This window comes from Urocampus carinirostris, chromosome 9, assembly GCF_059441175.1.
Source record: "Urocampus carinirostris isolate Australia breed hairy pipefish chromosome 9, RoL_Ucar_1.0, whole genome shotgun sequence".
In the NCBI taxonomy this organism is placed as follows: Eukaryota; Metazoa; Chordata; class Actinopteri; order Syngnathiformes; family Syngnathidae; genus Urocampus; species Urocampus carinirostris.
Window position 1 is genome coordinate 1,768,710 of NC_142357.1, and position 19,620 is coordinate 1,788,329.

General features: G+C 38.0%; 2 protein-coding genes and 1 pseudogene across 8 annotated transcripts in view; all 3 read left to right on the forward strand.

The window, feature by feature from the left end:
* ccdc142 (coiled-coil domain containing 142) overlaps nt 1-8,679 on the forward strand; it is a 56,445-nt gene extending 47,766 nt beyond the window's left edge. For 6 of the 7 annotated variants that reach the window (XM_088344122.1, XM_088344123.1, XM_088344126.1 and 3 more), the window contains 3 exons: nt 1,615-1,715; nt 3,957-4,125; nt 8,468-8,679. In XM_088344122.1, the coding sequence (XP_088200248.1) occupies nt 1,615-1,715; nt 3,957-4,125; nt 8,468-8,576 (379 nt within the window). In that variant the 3' untranslated portion in view covers nt 8,577-8,679. Of the gene's footprint in view, nt 1-1,614; nt 1,716-3,956; nt 4,126-8,467 lie in introns of those variants that run through there. The other variant, XR_015851343.1, reaches the window with a different exon arrangement.
* Nucleotides 37-152, forward strand: LOC148359081 (U2 spliceosomal RNA; annotated as a pseudogene).
* Nucleotides 8,680-11,625: 2,946 nt separating the features above from the next.
* Nucleotides 11,626-18,547, forward strand: igbp1 (immunoglobulin (CD79A) binding protein 1). Its single transcript, XM_088344137.1, has 3 exons — nt 11,626-12,118; nt 13,971-14,300; nt 17,799-18,547. The coding sequence occupies exons 1-3, from the start codon at nt 11,642-11,644 to the stop codon at nt 18,060-18,062; spliced, it is 1,071 nt and encodes a 356-aa protein (XP_088200263.1). The 5' UTR covers nt 11,626-11,641; the 3' UTR covers nt 18,063-18,547.
* Nucleotides 18,548-19,620: the final 1,073 nt, after the last annotated feature.

The following is a 19,620-nucleotide window of genomic DNA, read 5'->3' on the forward strand; positions in this document are numbered from 1 at the left end:
CACTATCTATGTAGTTACAATCGTGATGCTAGGTCCTTAGCTTGGCCTTTTGATCTTTGATTTTTGCAATTCGGAGATGGAAAATGAGCTTGCTCTGTCCACTCCACGCATCGGCCCGGTATTGCAGTACCTCCGGGAACGGTGCATTCGCGATGATCGCAGCAAGGCTTTAGGGCTAGGACCTTAGCTTGGCCTTTTGGCTGAGAGTAAGTGTCCCGGCTCCTAGGCTTTGTAGCGTATTATGAACTGACCGATAACGGATAATGGATACTGAATAACGAAGATAGATCAATAACCCTTTAAAACCCCAAAACCCCATTGAATGTATAGCCTGGCTTGAATCAAACTTGTGATTGTGTCACAAGTTTTAATGTGTGCGCACTTGGCATACATATGGGTGCGGCTTGTGTAAGTGCAAGAGTGGCAAATCTCCTAAAAAGTGGTAGGTGCGGCTTATAATCGGGTGTGCTCTATAGTCCGGAATTTACGGTAGATAAACTTGAGAAAAGATGGAAGTTTATCACACATTTTTTACTTGATGTCTTAACACCTCACCTTTTATACTTATTTTATTAACAATTTTTGTTGTTTCTTTTGTTATCTATGGGTATGTCAACTGTATGTATTTTTTGTACGTGTTGCTGTATGATGGATGACTCAACCCTCTGTCAAAGTGTGTGTGAGAAATAAAAAGTTAAAAAAAACAACAACTTTATATCAATTTGAAATCACTTTCTGTTTGCGCATTTCTCTAACATTTATATCTGGTACAAGGACCAAAAATAATATGATAATGAGATAAGATCCATTGCCTTTTCATACGTCATATATGTCCGTAGTAGCCTTGTGGTTAAGATTTGGTGCACTTATCACTGCTATCTGGGTCCGATTCCTGTTGCCACCATTTTCATGTAACAGAGATTAGCGTTAATTAGCGCCTGACCAACATGCATTTCTAATTTTTGTTCAACGTAAGGCACATCAAATTGGAGAATCTAGTGGGTTTGGGGTACCCTTATTGTCTGTAAAATACAGTACTATAAATGACACTTGATCATAATAATGTTTTTCATAATTCAAGTAACTTTATCACAATTTTCTTATTCTTTTTTAATCTCCAAGCTGGTTGAATTTGACTCTACTTCCTTGGTATTTTGCACATATGACATACTACAAAATTTATTGTAACAACCCCTCTGTATATGAAACAACTCCTCCAAAGGCAATTTGGTTTAGTGCACCCAAAAAGATTGAGTCATTTTGTATACAACAACCCAATGGATACAATTGATCCAAGTACTTGATCAGTCCATTTGTGACTTAAATATGGTTATTTATGTTATCGTTGATTTTATAGTATTGAAAGGAATTTTTTCTATAGGCCAAATATTTTTTGTTGTTGCTTATTTGAATATTTAAATTTAATTTTATCGTTTAATTTTTCTGTATACAGTAGAAACTGTTTGGACAGCTCTGTTCTAGATCTTAATAGAGTTGCTATGTCTATTCTTCTCTTTTAGAAAACTCATTTAATAATCGTTTCTGGTTTAATAATGATGAACATCACATTTATTTGCAGTAAATACTTACTTTACTTTACCTGTCTTCCCGCAGAGTATTTCACCAGGTGGACTCTGCTGTGTTATGCCTGCTTCAGCAGCCGCAGGTTAGACCGTATCTGCAAAGCAGAGCCTGGAACCCTTTCATACTCTGCTGTGAGTTTTGTAATGTAAAATAAATTTGTGTGTAGCCCAGATTATTGTATATCAGACTTAAGTCAACACATATTGTCTGCAGTGTTTCCCATCAAATTTTGTGAGACCCGGGTGGGCGGATATGCAAGGGAGGTCATGGTCATGCCCTAGGTCATGTACATTTTAAATTCAAACGCATCACATTTTCACAGTGAAATCAAGAAGCTAAATCAATAATAAATATGTGCGCTATTAAACTATTGAGTCATTAAGACACCAGTTAGGAAAGACAACACACAACACACACCCACAAAACATAGTAAACGAGACAGGAGTTTAATGGCCAAAAATCTGCTCGCCATCATCCATCCATCCATTATCTGCTTCGCTTATCCTCAGTAGGGTCACGGAGGTGCTGAAGCCCATCCCAGCTATCTTCGGGCAGTGGGTAGGTGTCAAAGATAGTCATTATTAAGACTCTTTGGTGGCTGTATTTACACAGATAAAATACATATATTGTTAAAAACTACATCGTGATAGCAGCTGCAAGGTACTCACGAGGCTCCAAGTTGGTTGAAAAGAGAGAGCCCAAACGGTGGGCGTGTTTTATTATACGTCAGTGAAAACAGGACACACATGAGCACGACTTCACAATAAAAGAATATAAGATTGATAAACGCACAAAAGATGTAATTACACTCATTATTGAAACGTTACTTTATGTGTGTGTGTGTGTGTGTGTGTGTGTGAGAAAGATTGTTTTTATATTTAGGAATATAAAAACAAGTTATTTTCATTAGACTGAATTCTGAGAGATGTACATCCAAAACGGCCAACTTTACAGTAGGGGACACCCTGAACTGGTTGCCAGCCAGTGGCAGGGCACACAGGAACAGACAATTCGCTCGCTCATTCACACCTAGGGACAATTTAGACTGGCCAATTCACCTGACATGCATGTTTTTGGAATGTGGGAGGAAACCCACGCAAGCACGGGTGGAACATGCAAACTCCACACAGGAGGTTCGATCTAATGACCTCAGAACTGTGCTGCACGTGCGCTAACCACTGCGCCGCCGTGCTGCCCTGCTCGCCATCAAATTAGACTAAAAATAACTCTAGTTGATCCGATGCTGATGCTATACTTTTTTAAGATATCGTATCGGCGAGTAAACAGACCAAATTGCCGATATGAGATTTAAATTTAATCAAATCTAATACATTATTAAATACCAGTCCTGCTGCTTTTGTGAGTTTTGCTATGACAGGATGCCGGTTCTTCTTCCATGGTTTACAGTAGGTTATTGCATACTTGTCAACCTCCGCTAAATGCTCCCTTTTTTAACGATTGCAATTCCCCATTATGAAGTTACAACAGTACCTATTCACTCACAGCAATACAGACTATATAGTTTTTCATTTTATTATATTTCCTCTACAAAAATTGTTAAACGGCGTACACAATTGTAAATTATTAATCTATTGTAAAATATGGGGAAAACGTATAAGGTAACAGGTATTTTACAGTAACCCGTAACTTATTAGTGATGGGAATTGCATTTAGGAACACAAAGTGCCTAAGCTTTGAGGGATTGGTTCGGTTTCGCTTTTCAGTGATGGACAATGCACAATGTTTTGGAGCCATTCATATAATTAATATGAGTCCAAAGTAGGATTATTTTTCTTATTTGACTATTTTTTTTTAATTCTCGTGTTTTTGTCCTTCAATTACACTCTCCTCTCTTGCCCCTGTTCCTGTGCTCATTGTGCTGCCATTATGCTATTATTCCTAATATGGTATTTATCCCTCCCTTTTCGATTGTCACCTTTTCTATGATGACGGTCCGAAGTTACATTAAGTTTGCGTCTTCTTTGACTCATATATTCCACGTGTCTCACTTTTAACTTTACTGTGTGAGCTCCCCTGGCAGGCGTTAGAAAAAAAAAAATTGCCGCATCATTGCATACTGCAGGGTTGAAAAGCGTGTGACAAAAATTGCAGCTTATAGTCCGGATTTAACGGTACATATTATTTTTATTTTTTATTTTTTTTACCAATACGAGTTCATGAGACCCTGGCGGGACCACCCTGGTGGCCCTGCCAGAGACTTCCTATGAGAAACACTGGGTCTGTGCATCTCACAACACAGAAGTTGCATATTCAATCACCATTAACCAAAGTGTCCTTGAGCAAGAAGTTGAGGAACAAGTTGTTCCTGAATATACCACAGATTACTGGAATGAAAATAAATGTATTTGCAGGTCCCATTAAGAGCAGTGGAAACAGCTTGAGTGCAGCAGTGGGAAGCAGCATATCAAACATGAGGGGGATGGAAGGAGACTTCATGACTGAGTCTAATCATTCTGTTCAAAGCAATGACATTCCCTCACTGGACCCCTTTATTCCGGGAGAGACCTACCTTGCACCAAGGTACACTTTACACAAATACATCGCAACAGCTTTACATATTTGGAAATTCACATTGCCTTTTTTACCACCCAGTTTTAAGACCAGTTCAAAAAGACAAACCAATGCTTCCTTTACAATCCAACAATTTAAATTATGCACTGGTACTATTTCATTCCATTTTATCCATAAAAGATTCATTATCTTACATTATTTTAGACTTTGCTGGATTAACTTCATGATATTTGCAATGGTGGGCACATCAGTGAATGTTTAGCATTTTAATCAGCAATCATTAATTCATAGGAACTCTGTTTTGTTATCATTAAACTATTACGAATTCAATTTGAATTGCACAATTTTCTGTTTGCCAATTAGTGAATGCCGGTAGTTTAGATTAAAATGACCATTGCATTTAAACTTTAGCCAGCATAGATGTGCTGCCACACTCCCATCTGGTATTGAGAAAGAATAAACGTATTTAGTGGCACAAACTGTAATTGTTTGAACTTTTTATTTACTTGCTTACCACTCAAAACTCATTGAAAGTTCTTCAACACATACCCGTAGTCTTCTGAATGCATGCACAACCAAGATTTGTATGCGGGCTTTGCACTAACTAAACATAACTTGAAATCAATGCATTTTTTTATTCAGACACAAGGAATAAACTGTAACGTAGACATTTTATTGTGTTTCATATTTCAAAGTAAAAAAGTCAACATCAAACAATTTGGATTTGTGCTCACTAATGACATTTAAACAATCCTAGTCCTTTGAGTAAACCTAATTAAAGGGGATAAACCTCCACAACATGCAGGTCTACGGGCCTCAAAGGACTCAAGGGGTACAGTCGGTGCTGTTGCAGCGAACATGTGCCAAAGGATGTATTTACAGCACCTGGTATTCCCAGGCGGTCTCCCATCCGAATGCTAACCAGGCCACGACCCTTCTTAGCTTCACGAGACCGGGCGTTCTCAGGGTGGTATGGCCAGAAACAGGGAAGACCTACAGTGGAACCTCGGTTTTTGAACGCTTCTCAGTTCGGACAAATCGGTGTTCGACCAAAAATTTCGAATATTTCTTGCTTCGCTGTTCGGTCAAAATATCGGAGTTCGAACGCCGGTACGCTAGGGTGCGATGCTGAGCGGCGTACGGGTGTTTAGCCCCTAAATATGCCTCCGAAGAAAGTCTGTGCAAGCAGGTCCAACTATTGCCTTTAAGAAAGACATAATAGCTAAATATGAAAGAGGTGTACGAATTTCCGATCTTGCTAGTTCATACAGCATTGCTAAATCTACTATCAGTACGATAGTAAAGAATAAGGAGGCTGTGAAATCGAGTGATGCGGCTAAGGTAGTTAGCGCTATAAGCAAGCAACTGCCGCAAGTTTTGGAAGAGGTTGAAAAACTTTTGATGATTTTTCTCTCCCCACCGTCCACCACAAAGATAAAAAATCCTATTCATAATCCTTTTTTTTAAAAAAATTTTTACACGTTCATGTTAGCGTAATCTTTCGTACGGAAGATTACGCGAACGTACGATTAACCTGGGTTAGCTTCATGTTTACGTTCATGGTAAACATTCAGGGTGATGGAACGGATTAAAACGATTTTACATTACTTTTAATGGGAAAAACGATTTTGTTGATTGAACAAATCGGTTTTCGAACAGGGTTCTGGAACGGATTATGGTCGAGAACCAAGGTTCCACTGTATTCCAAATCAAAACAAGAAAACCAAACTTTTCCCATTTTCCTGTAACATTTCAAACTTTTAATAGTATCGCTATAGTATAACATATAATACCCCCAAAAATCTTGATATATTAATCTTCTGTAGTATATTTGTCCAAAATAAGTATGAGCATATCATTTTTTTCACAATAAATCAAAACATGGTACAACATTGGAAAGGGCATTTCTAATGAGTGGCTTCCAGACAATTCCATTAATGTCTTCACATCTAAGAGTTCTAATTACAATCAAAGTCAAGTCCACTCCTGCCACTCTTTCCTCTCTCTTGCGCTCTCGCTTTCGCTCTGTGTGTGTGTGTGTCTCTCTCACTCTCACTCTCTGTGTGTGTGTCGCTCGCTACGAGCACTGTAGGGCTAGGGCGTGACGGATGTGAGACAGTAGATTTTTTTTTTTCTTCCGAAAAATAATTTATTACTTCTTTACACATCTTGTCGCAGAACCCCTTAAAAGATGTTTTTTACCTGCTACTTAAAGTAGATTTAGTGCTTATTATACGTGGCACACTTTGGAAACCACTGATCTAAATACTTCCATAAATGAATAGCTTTTCGGGTAGCACAAAGGTTTTTCAATGTTGTGCGTGAATATTGGACCTTGAAGTTTTGGATTACCATGAGATGATGTAGAAAGACCACTGTTGAATATTTGTTGGTATTTGGTTCTTACTTGCTTTGTATACTAATAATAGGGATTTTAAGTTTCACCATATATTCAAATCCAAACATGTTGAATTTTGTAAGCAGTTTTTTTTTTTTAATGGTTTGTATGTCCAGCGTAATGCACAAGCCTAATATATTTCTTCTGTAATCGAATAAGCGATTCTATATTTTTCTTATCTGTATTTCCCCAAATATCGATACAATTCCTTTAATAAGGCAAAACTAACGAACTGTACATTATTTGAGATGTTTTCTGGTCAAATATATGTCTGTATCTACTCATCACTCCAGTGTTCTTTGCTCATTTAGATTGTATGCAATATAATAGTCGCCAGCTAATATAATGGCTAATAATTGCTCTGAGAAACTCAAAACTCGTATCTTTTTCTCTTTGAAGATTACCCATCTTTGTATTTCAATGTTTTTTGTCGGATTACCCCAATACCATAACCTTTGTTTTTGATATTATTCAAAAATATTATTTTACAGTTTAAGTTCTACAACAAACATGTCAGCGTTTATTTGGCTCATGGGTAACTCTTATTGCTATGACGCCATCATGTGTCACCTTAGTCTCGATAAATTGTTCCATTGGGGTCATATTTGAACTAAATTAATAATAAATCTTTCTTTTTCTTTGTTATATATTTATACTATTATTAGAAATTATATATTTTGTGTAAATTACATTGAGGTATTCTATTCCGTGGCCATTGTAGACAATTGCAAGCATTTGATTCAGGTTTCAATAACTTGACACTGTTTGTAGCCTAGTACCTATTGCTCACAAATAAGAGGTTGATTAGTTTTATAATTTTAAACTCCTCTTTACTGTTACATACCTTTTGTTACGAATTAGCGCAAAGCGCAACCAGTTTGGTATGCATTTCTAAAATGGCAACTAAATAACTATATAGTTAGCTAGAAAGGTAAATGGGTAAAAATAAACTAAAATGAAGCTAGAAAGCTAGCTAACATTATAAAAAGCCATCTCTATTGCCGGATAGAATGCTAAATGAAAATTAAATTTGAAAAAAGCTAGATGGAAATAAAGCCCAAAATGTTGCTTGATAACTAGAAAAAATAGTAAAATGTTTGATAGCATGTAAAAAAGTGTAAAAATCTTACAAGATAGCTAGCTAAATAGCTAAAAGGGTAGGAAGATAGCGAGATACAAAGCTAAAAAAGGTAGCCAGATAGCTTGCTAAAGTAAACTGCACATTTTTTGCTCATTCGCTTTATAATACTACTAAATTGGAATTTAGTTTGTTGTATTTTCAGTAAAATAAATTAATAAAAAGATGATTCCATACATTTGTTTATTACACAAATAGATTAACATTCTACACTCTTAATTATCAATACTTGAATAGATTTTTTTCTATGAGGCCCCATGAACTGGAATTTATTTATTGTGATTTCTAAAAAAAAAATATGTTGTAACTATCTTACTACCAGATTAATTATTTAAAACAGGGTTAAATAAATTTTAAAAAATAATTTTACTTGAAAATCACAATGACTCAGCACTGACCCTGAAAACCAGGCAGCCTGGCACTGTATGATCTAATTTCCCCCTATGTTCCTGTCCGGAGACTTGGCTCTGAAAATGCTGGTCTACTAATGATCCCAAGATCCAAGAAGAGAACCGCAGGTTCAAGAGCGTTCTCCATTCGGGCCCAGATGTTGTGAAATGCTAATCTGTGGTCTGCGCATCTCTTTGAGACTCCTTGTGATTAAGGGCTATTCAAATAAACATGACTTGGTGAGCTGGTTTCAAAACAGGTCCGCAGGCACCTCAGCTGTCCTTAGGGGACACCCTGGTGCTTGCAGGGCACACCTTGCAGACCCCTGGCATAGAGCACGTACAATAGGTTATTTACATTTAAATGTTTAATGCCCCCATTGTACGGGACACCCCTAATTTTTTTCCTTTTTTTTTAACTCTCAGTTTAGCTCTGGGCTCCTCTCAACAAGACTGGCTGGACCTGAGGATCCATACCAGTTCTCGCCGCTGGCAGTTGCCAGGACTCCAATGTCTATCCAAGTCCGACCCCTGACTACATCTCTGGTTTTAACAAAGACACAACTAATTTAGTAGTTTTTGTGTGTGTTTGTGTTCTTAATTTTATTTTTACAAGCAATAAAATGTTTTTAAACTTCCTCTGTGTTGTGAGATCAAACCAGTCCATCAATACCTGACTGCATATTTTGTTCAAGACAATATACTATATTAAAATAACCTTGAATCATCTAATGTGTTTTTCCTAGAATTCCATGTCTAATCTCGTAAACATTATTCACTATGTTGCTCTCCATGGAAAAAAAGAGATAGTAATGTTAATTTACAGGTAAAGTAAATTTTTGGGGGCTAAAACCCAAAACTCTGATTTTACAAGTACCTATTATTTTTGCAACCTCAATGTAATGCTCCCCCCTTATTAATGATTGCAATTCCTCCTATTAAGCGATAATAAACCTTAAAAACACAACAGAACACCTATTTACTGTCAACAAGATAGACCATGTAAAATAAAAACAAAGAATTTTTGTATGATGAAAAAATGTACCAGGTAAAAGACAAAACTATTTTTTTCGGCATGTTACTTTGTTCTTGCAGAAGTAAATGGAAGGAGACCAAGAGGAAGGTAGTGATGGATGGTGTTATGAGTGCACTGCAGGAAAAAGGTCTAAATGTAGTGGAAGCCAGAGCTGGTGAATGGAATGAGTGGAGAGGTGTTGTGAAAGGATAGTGGGATGTTTGGACGTGTTCTAAGGGATGGGCAGGGCACCTGTATTATGCGGCAGGGGTAAACCAGTGAAAGCTTTCGGGCCCTGCTGTTGAACAGAAGAGTGTGTTGTGTTACCCTGACCTGAGTGACATGGCCGCTTGTGGCCCATTTCATCTGGAGGGATGAAAGCATGACCAACTTTAGTGCCGAGGTGCTGAACTTGTGTGGGTGTTTGGGCATTTGGGTTGACCATGGTCATTCTTTTGGTGTGTTTTTTGCTACTTTTTTCTTTTCTTTGTTTATGTGTACGTGTTTGTCTTGCTGTCGGTTACCCCTCTCAAGGAATATGACCAGGGTAGATAGCTAGATAGATTAATTATTTGTTCTTTCCCTACATGCAGTAGATTTAGTGTTGCATATTACACGTAGCAGTATTTTTTCCCCATGTCCTTCTACAAAGCCACAGTGGAAAGCATTCTTGCATACGTCATCACCGTGTAGTATGCTGGGAGCACAAGAACGGACTGGAAAAACATACAGCGTAATCAACACAACCCAGAAGATGTCGGCTGGTCTTTGCCCAATCTAGAGGACATTGCCAGCTTGCGATACCGCAGCAGAGCCATCGAGATTATAAATGAATTCCCAGCCCCGGTCAATACCTCTTTCACCTGTTGCCGTCTGGTGGGCGCTACAGGTCCCTTAAAATAAAGACAAACAGGCTCAGAGACAGCTTCTTCCAGGGCCATCACCACCCTAAACAAGCACACAAATCTGTGTGATTTTTGTCTTTGCTGCTTAATTTTATTGCACAAAACTGTGAAAATCTATACCTTGTGACATATATTGGGGATTCTTTTATTGTTGCTAAATATTATTGCACTTTCATTGCACTAATGCTAGGGTGCACTATTCTTTTTGCCATCGACCCTCTGCAATTTGCCTACCAGGAGAAGGTGGGAGTGGCGGATGCTATAGTCTACATGCTATACCGAACCCTCTCTCACCTGGACGGGCAAGGGTGCTGTGAGGATTACATTTTGGACTTCTCCAGTGCCTTCAACACCATACAGCCTCTGCTACTTAGTTGTAAACTGACAGAGATGGGAGTAAGCTCACACCTTGTAGCATGGATTACGGACTACCTGACAGGCAGACCCTGGTATGTGAAACAGGGGGGCTGTACATCGGACACTGTGGTTAGCAGCACAGGATTGCCGCAGGGGACCGTGCTCTCTCCGTTCCTATTCACCCTGTATACGTCGAACTTTCAGTACAACTCTGAGTCCTGCCACGTACAGCAGAAGTTTGCTGATGACACTGCTATCGTGGGATGTATCAGAAGTGGGCAGGAGGAGGAGTACAGGAAATTAATTCAAGACTTTGTCCAATGGAGCGACGCTAACCACCTGCATCTGAACACCACCAAGACCAGGGAGATGGTGCTGGACTTCAGGAGAACTAGAACTCACCTGGTTCCTGTAACTATCAAAGGAGAATGTGTAGAATTTGTCCAGACCTACAAATACCTGGGTATGCAGCTGGACAATAAACTGGACTGCCAACACAGAAGATCTATGCAGGAAAGGTCAAATCCGACTGTACTTCCTCAGAAGGCTGGCGTCCTTCAACATCTGCAAAAAGCTCCTACAAATGTTCTATGAGACTGTTGTGACAAGCGCCCTCTTCTATGCGGCAGCGTGTTGGGGAGTCAGCGCCAAGAAGAAGGATGCCTCTCGTCTTAATAAACTGGTGAGGAAAGCGAGCTCTGTTGTGGGCGCATTGCATATTACCCTATTTTTATTACAGTGTGTATTTTATGTAGCACTATTTAAATACTCTATATCAACACGTTACATTGGGTATGTTTGTATTAAATTCCTTTTACTTTATTATTTTATTTTCAACACAAGGATACTGCTGGAAGTGTGAATTTCCCTACAGGGGTGAATAAAGTATCTATCTAACCGTTTTAACGCACAATGTTGTAAATATGTTATGCCTTTTTATCCTGACACTCTTTTCTATTTTTTTCTATTTGAAGTCTTTATTACATGTTTATCCTGAAGAGTAATGTCAAATCTCCCTGCAAATTTTGTTTCACAACGTTGGTATCACTGACAACAAAGACAATTTTTAATTTGAAAATTGTTATCAGTAATGACCATTTGAAATGATTGATAACCTTATGTTATACAGAAGAAACAAATACCTTGAAGGTTGTGTTTTGCATCAAATTTACCTCCCTACGCTTTGTATATTGTCTTTAATTTGGAAATAAAACTGCTTATTCCTCAAGTAATCAAATCAACATTTTGACCGGTAGTAGGCAGTAATAACCAATCTCCTGCATTTATTCAAACGAAAAAGAAAACCCGGAAATAGTAACAAACATGGCGGAACTCGGAACAAATAGCATTGAAATGAAGGACTCACATTCAAGTACCGAACCTCCGAAATTATCGGATTTATTTGACTGCGGGTGGAAGATGTTTGATGAAATAGACACCACTAATGAGCCCCTTGCTTCAAAAAGTGTTCAAATCAGAGTTAAACGTGCAATAAATCTGTTAGAAGAAACATCCCGAATGGTTTCTCAGCTGGACTTGTTTAGTTCGAATGAAGAATTGGAGGAGCTTTCCACAACGGATCTCAAGTATCTGCTCAGCCCAGCTCTGTTGGGAGCCCTGACCATGAAGCTTACTGGTCGAGACAAACGACTAGAGATTGTTCAAACAGCCCGGGGTTACTTTATGGATTTCCTCAAGCGATGTCAAGACTATAACATATCACAGTTTCATCTTCCTGAGTCTTCCAATGAAAGCACTTTTGTTGAAGAACCCGCAGAAAATTCCACTTCTACCTCCACGGTAGGCCTAAACATAACAATTCTTTGAAAGTAAATTGTTTCTGTGTTAATTAACAAATGTGATGTAGCCAGGATGTGCATTCTTGTGGCAGTCATGCGGAACACATGTCAGATTATAAAAGCCGATTTCCAGAAAAGAAGATTGTGGATTGTAGATGGTAACATCTTAAATTAGCACAAAATATGTGCAAGCAGTAAGATATCGACTTTATTTTGGTGATCAAAGTCAACAACCACAAAAACAGTTCTTTTGATCGGCGCTACACATTGATTGTGGGAGTCGCTTCGTGGAGCAGTGTTTTTCAACCTTTTTTGAGCCAAGGGCGCGTTTTTTACATTGGAAATATTTGCGGCACACTACTAACCAAAAATGTTATAAAATGACACTGAACAGTATGTTTAATTACAATATAATTTATAATACGCCCAGTTTTTACAGTACATACAATTGACAATGACACAATATTTGCAGAAAATGATTCATAAATGTTTTATAACATTTTAAAAAGTGACATTGGGTAATTTCTCACGGCACATCTGACGCACACTAGTGTGCCGCGGCACAGCGGTTGAAAATCACTGTTGATGAGCTTTTGTGCGACACTTTAGCCTTGTATAGACGGACACCTTTCCAGCCTTTATATCATTCAGAACAGCGTGAGTACAAATTGTTGACCCATAATAGCAGGACTAGCAGTAAGAGTTTCAATTGAGTAAGATAATATTTGTATGTTGAGTTGCATTTCTAGAGTCAGAATTTACAAAAACCGCATGCCCAGCTGTTGAGTTTACGGGTGTACAAATCATAATTTTAAGGATAACTACTTTTATGCATTTCTCAGAGGAAACAGACCTTTTCGGAAGCATTGTAGTAGCCCGTGGCTGCATCCCATTAAAAGAACCGACTGGACCGAGGACATCATTATACATATCTGCGATTTCGGTGTCCATTTCATATCTGATTAGTTATTGTGGCAATCTGGTTTAGATTTATTTGAATGTCAAATGCTTGAGTAAGTATATGTAGAATAAGTGTCTGGGAACTGCTAAGTGTTTGCTTCCAATGCCTACTCTAAATTGTAAGTTTGCTACTACTAGTGCTAGCTCGTAGATCCATCCATTTTCTGTGCCGTTTATCCTCATTAGGGTCGCGGGGTAGCTAGTAGATATTTTTTAATAATATCCTTTTAACAATTATTACAACAATAATAATAACATTGGCAGGTCCAAATTGTCCCTAGGTATGAATTGGTGTGTGAATGGCTGTATGTCTCCATGTGCCCTGCGAATGGCTGGCAACCGGTTCAGGGTCTCCCCTGCCCACTGCCTGAAGATGGCTGGGATGGGCTCCAGCAACCCCAGCAACCTTATATTTATGGCATAATAAGGTATTTTACATTTCACAGCCTTTTTCTGTCAATTGGTTAGCATAAACTGATATGTATTACGGCGTTCTGCCTCATCTATGCACAAGATGCTAGGCTACTTCATATTTGTTTACAAACACAGAAAGGGGAAGAAAAAGAATGTTGATGGTAGATAATAACATGTCTACAGTATATCTTATGCTGATTTATATATGTTGTTGACAATACTGGGATATTTAAAGGGATCATGTTCATGTTTATTACTGTATGCATTAAAGCAAAAAAATACACACATAGCGTACTAACATGTTAGCCAACATCCAGGAAAAGGGCCAGTCGTATCCCCACTTGTGTTTCTATGAAGAGAAGTATAAAATGGGTTACTTTGATTATTAAGGCGTCTGTTTTCAAGGATGACTGGTCATTACCAACAGCTATTTCATTGTTTAGCAGTGTTAATAACTATGCAATTTCTTTTCTTTCCAGTCCATGCCTAGTACATCAAGTTTGGTTGCTATGGCTGCTCAAAGACAAGCCAAAATTGAGCGATACACTCAGAAGAAGGAGTTGGAGGCAAGACTGTCAGACGTGAGAAGTTCTGTGGATAGTAAAAAAGCTGATGATGAAACCACCAGAGATTTTTACTTGTTGAATGTCCGGAAATGGGTGATTCTGTGCCTGGAGGAAGTACAAAGCATAGACCAGGAAATGGAAATCCTGGAGAGTATGGATCAGATGCAGCTTGGTGCTCCACAGCCCCCCAGACCGAGCAGGCCCCCAATGAAACCCTTCATCCTTACCAAGGATGCTATGCAGGTTAGTTGGGCGATATTTTTGGGTTCTTTAGAATAATACAGTAATTATTTGCTTCATCGCGGTTAACTCATCAAGGTTTTGCAACTGCAGATTTTCATCGTGCATGCAAAAAAGGTAAAAAAAACTAGCTAGTTAGCTTGCTAAACAGCTAAAAAGGTAGAAAGAAAGCTAGCTACAAAGCTAAAGAGCTAGCTAGATAGAAATGCACATTTTTTGCACGTCAACTAATATTACCAATAAATTAAAATTTAGTCTGTTGTATTGCCTTTCAAACGAATCAGTAAAAAGATGAATAAATAAATGTTTAATACAGACGCTACCAGACCTACGAACAAGTTCCGGACAATCATTCGTAAGTTGAATTTGTTTGTAAGTTGCTTCAGTGCTATATTTTGTATGTTTATGTAAGTATGTTTAAGACAGGTATAAGTAATCTGTATTGTTTTGAACTGAAAAAATAAACATTTCATAAAATAATATGCTCCACAAAGATAAATCAAGTGAGGTTTTACTTACTTTTTTACTTGCGCTTCAAGAGGTCCTCCTCCGTGGTAAAAAGTGGCCGAAAGAATGAGGTCCGACCGTTTTCTCAAACGCATCAAGCTTTCTTTTTCCACTTTCGTTTCAAAAGAAAAAGCTCGCCTCTTCCTTACACTTTACACCACCCATATTGAATGGATGCACAATATATTAAACAATAAAAACGTCAAAGTTTTTGGCGCGCTAGAATAGTGTACAGTGTGTTTACATTACACACAAACCAAGAAGTAGAAACCAGATTTCTTCAGGTGGATGCTGGGTGACCTCTCACAGCGCCACACGGCGGAAAGAAGCGCTACAGTACTGTCCTCTACTCAGAAAAAGGTGCACACAATACAAAATCTAACTTACAGCAATGTCCTGATATTTTTCGACATCCCAAAAAAATGATCGTATCTGCAGGAATCCGTAAGTCGAATGTACGTAAGTCGGGAGGCGTCTGTACACGAATAAATTCCCATTCTACTCTCTCAATGGTTTGCCTACAATAATCATCAATACTTAAATGCATTTTTCTTCGTCCATGAGATGGAATTTATTTATTTGAATATGTAAAATATAAATTTATCATGTTATTACTATGTTGGTACCAGGTTAATTATTAAAACAAGGGTTAAATAGACTCAGTCAACCAATAAAAAAAACATTTTAATGGAAAATTTTAATGACCTAGCACTGGTGAGCTATTTTCAGAAAGGTTCTGCTGGCACCCCAACTGTTCTTGGGGGGGGGGACCACGTTAGAGACCCCCACAACAAAGCCACAAGCGGGTCTTTGCCGCTCCCTCGTGGCTTCCTGGCGCTTTTAAAAAGAAGTTTGATAATATACGAAAATTTATGGTCCTGTAGGACAGAACTGGAAGGTAAATGCAGTTTTCCATAATGTCTACATGATGTCGGCAAAGTATCATGTAAAGCAGTGGTCTCCAACGCGGTGGCCTCAAGGACAGCTGAGGTGCCTGCGGACCTGTTCTGAAAATAGCTCATCAATGCTGTGTCATTTTGATTTTCTAGTAAAATATTTTTTTATTGGTTGAATGAGGCTATTCAACCATTTTTGATAAATTAACCAAGTTATAAAATATTAAGAACATAGTAATAACATGATAACTTCTGTAAGATATTTAAATTAATAAATTCCAATTAAAGGGTTTAATGCGAAAAAAATCTATTCAGGTTTTGATAATTATTTTAAATAAATAATTAAGAGAATAGAAGGAGAATCTATTCATGTATTAAACCAATGCATATAAAATTATATTTTTATTGATTTACTTTACAGGAAATACAACAAAATAAATTCCAAGTTATGGATTTTATAATGCGAATGAGCAAAAAATGTGCAGTTTTATTTAGCTAGATATTTAGTTACCTTGTTATCTTTTTACCTAGCTATCTTACCACTTTTTTTATTTTTTTAGAAAGCTATCTAGCTAGCTAAATTTTAAACATTTTTGCGTGCCATCTAGCTAACGTTTTCTTTTTTGGGCTGGTTATCAAGCTAAATTTTGGCCTCCTTTCTAGCTACCTTTTTAGGTTTATAGCTTTCTATCTGGTTATTTAGTTGGCTTTTTACTCTTTGAGGTAGCTATTTAGCTCCCTTATAGTTTTATTTACCCGTTGACCTTTTAAGCTAACTATCAAGATACCCTCTTAGCTATTTAGCAAGCCATCTAGCTAAGTTGCTATTTTACAAATGCATATCAAACTGGATGCCCTTTATGCTAATTAGTACCCAAAAGTAGCTCTTATCTTGAAAAAGGTTGGAGACCCCTGATGTAAATTAATGTGGATCGTGTCCCTAATCCATACAGTCGAAGAATAAAACGGGAAGATTATTTTTAAGATTGCAATTTGACAGTACAGAAGTTATTTGTAAAAGAAATTAAACAAATAAACTCAAGTTTATAAAGTACAGTACTTTATTTGTTAAACAAATACCCGAGCCTGCAAATGTGTTTTTTTCCCTAGAGTACTAAATAAATAATAACATAAATAAAGGTTTTTGCTGTGCGGGTTTTCACATTTCGTGGGGGAACCTGACCCCAGCCCCTATTAACTGCGATAACCAAGGTAATACTGTATTACATTGAATCTCTTTAACACTTTTCGTCAGAGCATTGAAGAGGTTTTTCCTTTGAATTATATATTTAAACAGCAACAAAAGCTGATTTTCAAAACATTAAGGCACACAGTATTAAAACATTAAACAAGGTAATCTGTGGTGTTAGTAGCACATACATGCAGAAAAAGAAGGATGGTTGCATGAGTTCCGTTAATGGGTCGGCCATTCCTGCCATTGGCTTCTTGACCTATTATATATACCCCATTGTGAGTTAAACTTCGGAAAAATTGAATTCTCTTGGCTTGCACCGACCTAATACATTGTTAGTGTTGGTAGTATCAATACTAATAATAATGATTAGTAATAATTAATTGCGGTCGAAAATTGCATTGTTATTCAATATATTTTGTATAAACTATACATTGATAATGTTAATAATGTTTTGATTATTGTTGTCCTCTTTATTTTTGTAAAATATCTACTAGCTAGCACCAGTCGTAGCAAATATACAGTCTATAATAGGCATTGGAAGCAAACACTTACAATTTCCAGACACTTATCCTATTTACATTTGCTCAATAATTTTGCATTAAAGTAAATCGAAATCAGGTAGCCATGATAACTTGATGATGGATGATGTCCTTGGTCCAGTCAATTCTTTTAATGACTGGCAGCCACAGGTGCTTTTAAAAGGCCTGTTTCCTCTGGGAATTGCAAAAAAAAATGTGTTGCTGAAAATTGCAATTTGTGCACTCGTATACTTTGTATGTTTGATATTTAAACTAGTTCTACTATTGTCCGGTTAACAATGTGCACGCAACCTGTGGTGATCTGGTGGCTTGAAAGGGGTCTATAGTGAAAAGCTGATTGAACAACTAACTGTTTGTTACTCAGGCTCAGGTGTTCGGATCTGGCTATCCCAGCCTTCCCACAATGACAGTGGATGACTGGTATGATCAGCATAAGAAACATGGAATCCTGCCTGATCAGGGAGTTCCCAGAAGGGTTGCAGCGGAGGACGACACTGATGAAGAAGAAGAAGAAGATGAGGAGAAACTGTCCAAAAATGACGACGAGTCTTTGATGAAAGCCAGGAAATGGGATGACTGGAAAGACGATCATCGCAGAGGTTATGGAAACCGCCACAACATGGGCTAGGCTATGTCCTCCTTCACCATAAACATGCCTTTTCTGTTTGAGAAACTTAAAAAAAAAAAAATGTTCATACACTCAATTTACCAAAACCTTGTGTACACCTTGGTTCTTCAGTTGTGCATCTGTTGTTTTATGCCAGATTTTTTTCGTCCTTCTTGATAGGACTTGAGCTAAGTTATGGAAATGTCTTAAATTTGTCTTTTCGTCTTGACTGAAAGTATTAAAGCTCTGTAAAATGTGTACAATAATTTTGCAGACAAACACCAAACCCTTTATACAACACAGAAATAGTCAGTAGTTAAATTACATTTGACCAACTTTAAGATTCAGGGTTCATATTTCTACTTAAAATTCGTGATAATGCTTGATTTTCAATGCAGCGTTTTAAAGAATGGAAAATTGCTAGAATTTCTGGTAAGATACTTGAAAATGCTTGATTTTTTTTTTGCTATGTTTCTCAACAAATCTACTTAAAAATTATGCTGCCACTACTGTCTAGCGGTTTTGCTTCGCTATCGCATTTCTTCTTCCGTCATGATTAACGACAGAAAGGTCCTTGGTTCATGACCGGGTGGAAACATGTTGGTCTGGAGAGGAATGAGCGCCACCTTGTTACTTGCCCAAGAGACACCACAGGAAATAGTGCCTTGATGACCCTAGAGGTTAAGGGATCCAACCCATACCATAACAACAACATAGTAATAACATAATTCTATCTATCTACCTTGGTCATATTCCTCAAGAGGGGTGACCGACAGCAAGACAAACGCATACAATAACAAAGAACATAAAAGGGAAATAAATAGCAAAAAAAAAACACAATTTTTGGACCATGGCCAACCTAATTGCCCAAACACCCAAACAAGTTAGGCACCTCGGCACACAAGTTGGTCATGCTTTCGTCCCTCCAGATGAAATGGGACACCAGAAAGCGGCCATGTCACTCGAGTGAGGGTGACATAACACACTCTTTTGTTCAACAGCTTTCACTGATTTACCCCTGCCGCATCATACGGGTGCCCAGCCCATCCTTAAGAACGCGTCCACAATCCCACTATGCTTTCACAACACCTCTCCACTCCTTTCTATCACCAACAAGAGCTCTAGCTTCCATTATATTTAGACCTCTTTCCTGCAGTGCACTCATAACACCATCCATCCGCGTCAATCGCGGCCTTCCTCTTGGTCTCCTTCCATTGACTTCTGCTCTGTAGGTCCTCTTCAACATTCGCTCCTCGTCCATCCTCTCCATGTGTCCAAACCAACCGAGTACTCTCTTATCAACACGCTTGCTCAGTTCCACTCCTACTCCAGTTCTGTCACAATTTCATTTCTCAGTCTATCCAATATTGTCACTCCTAACATAGTCCTCAAACACTTAATCTCAAAAACATTCAACTTCCTTCTTAAATCTGCGTTCAGGCTCCAAGTCTGCACCATACAACACAGTTGGCACAATCACACTCTCATACAGTCCCCTCTTAACATCCATACTCATACTCTTGTTGTTCATCACTCTCCTCAGAGCACCCAAAACCTTGCCTCCTTGATTCAAAGAAAG

Bases quoted from the DNA above. Each gene is read 5' to 3' on its own strand.
- igbp1 (XM_088344137.1), top strand. From the start codon at position 11,642: ATGGCGGAACTCGGAACAAATAGCATTGAAATGAAGGACTCACATTCA. The intron at 12,119-13,970 runs GTAGGCCTAAAC...TTTTCTTTCCAG, and splicing joins ATTCCACTTCTACCTCCACG to TCCATGCCTAGTACATCAAG. The intron at 14,301-17,798 runs GTTAGTTGGGCG...TTTGTTACTCAG, and splicing joins TTACCAAGGATGCTATGCAG to GCTCAGGTGTTCGGATCTGG.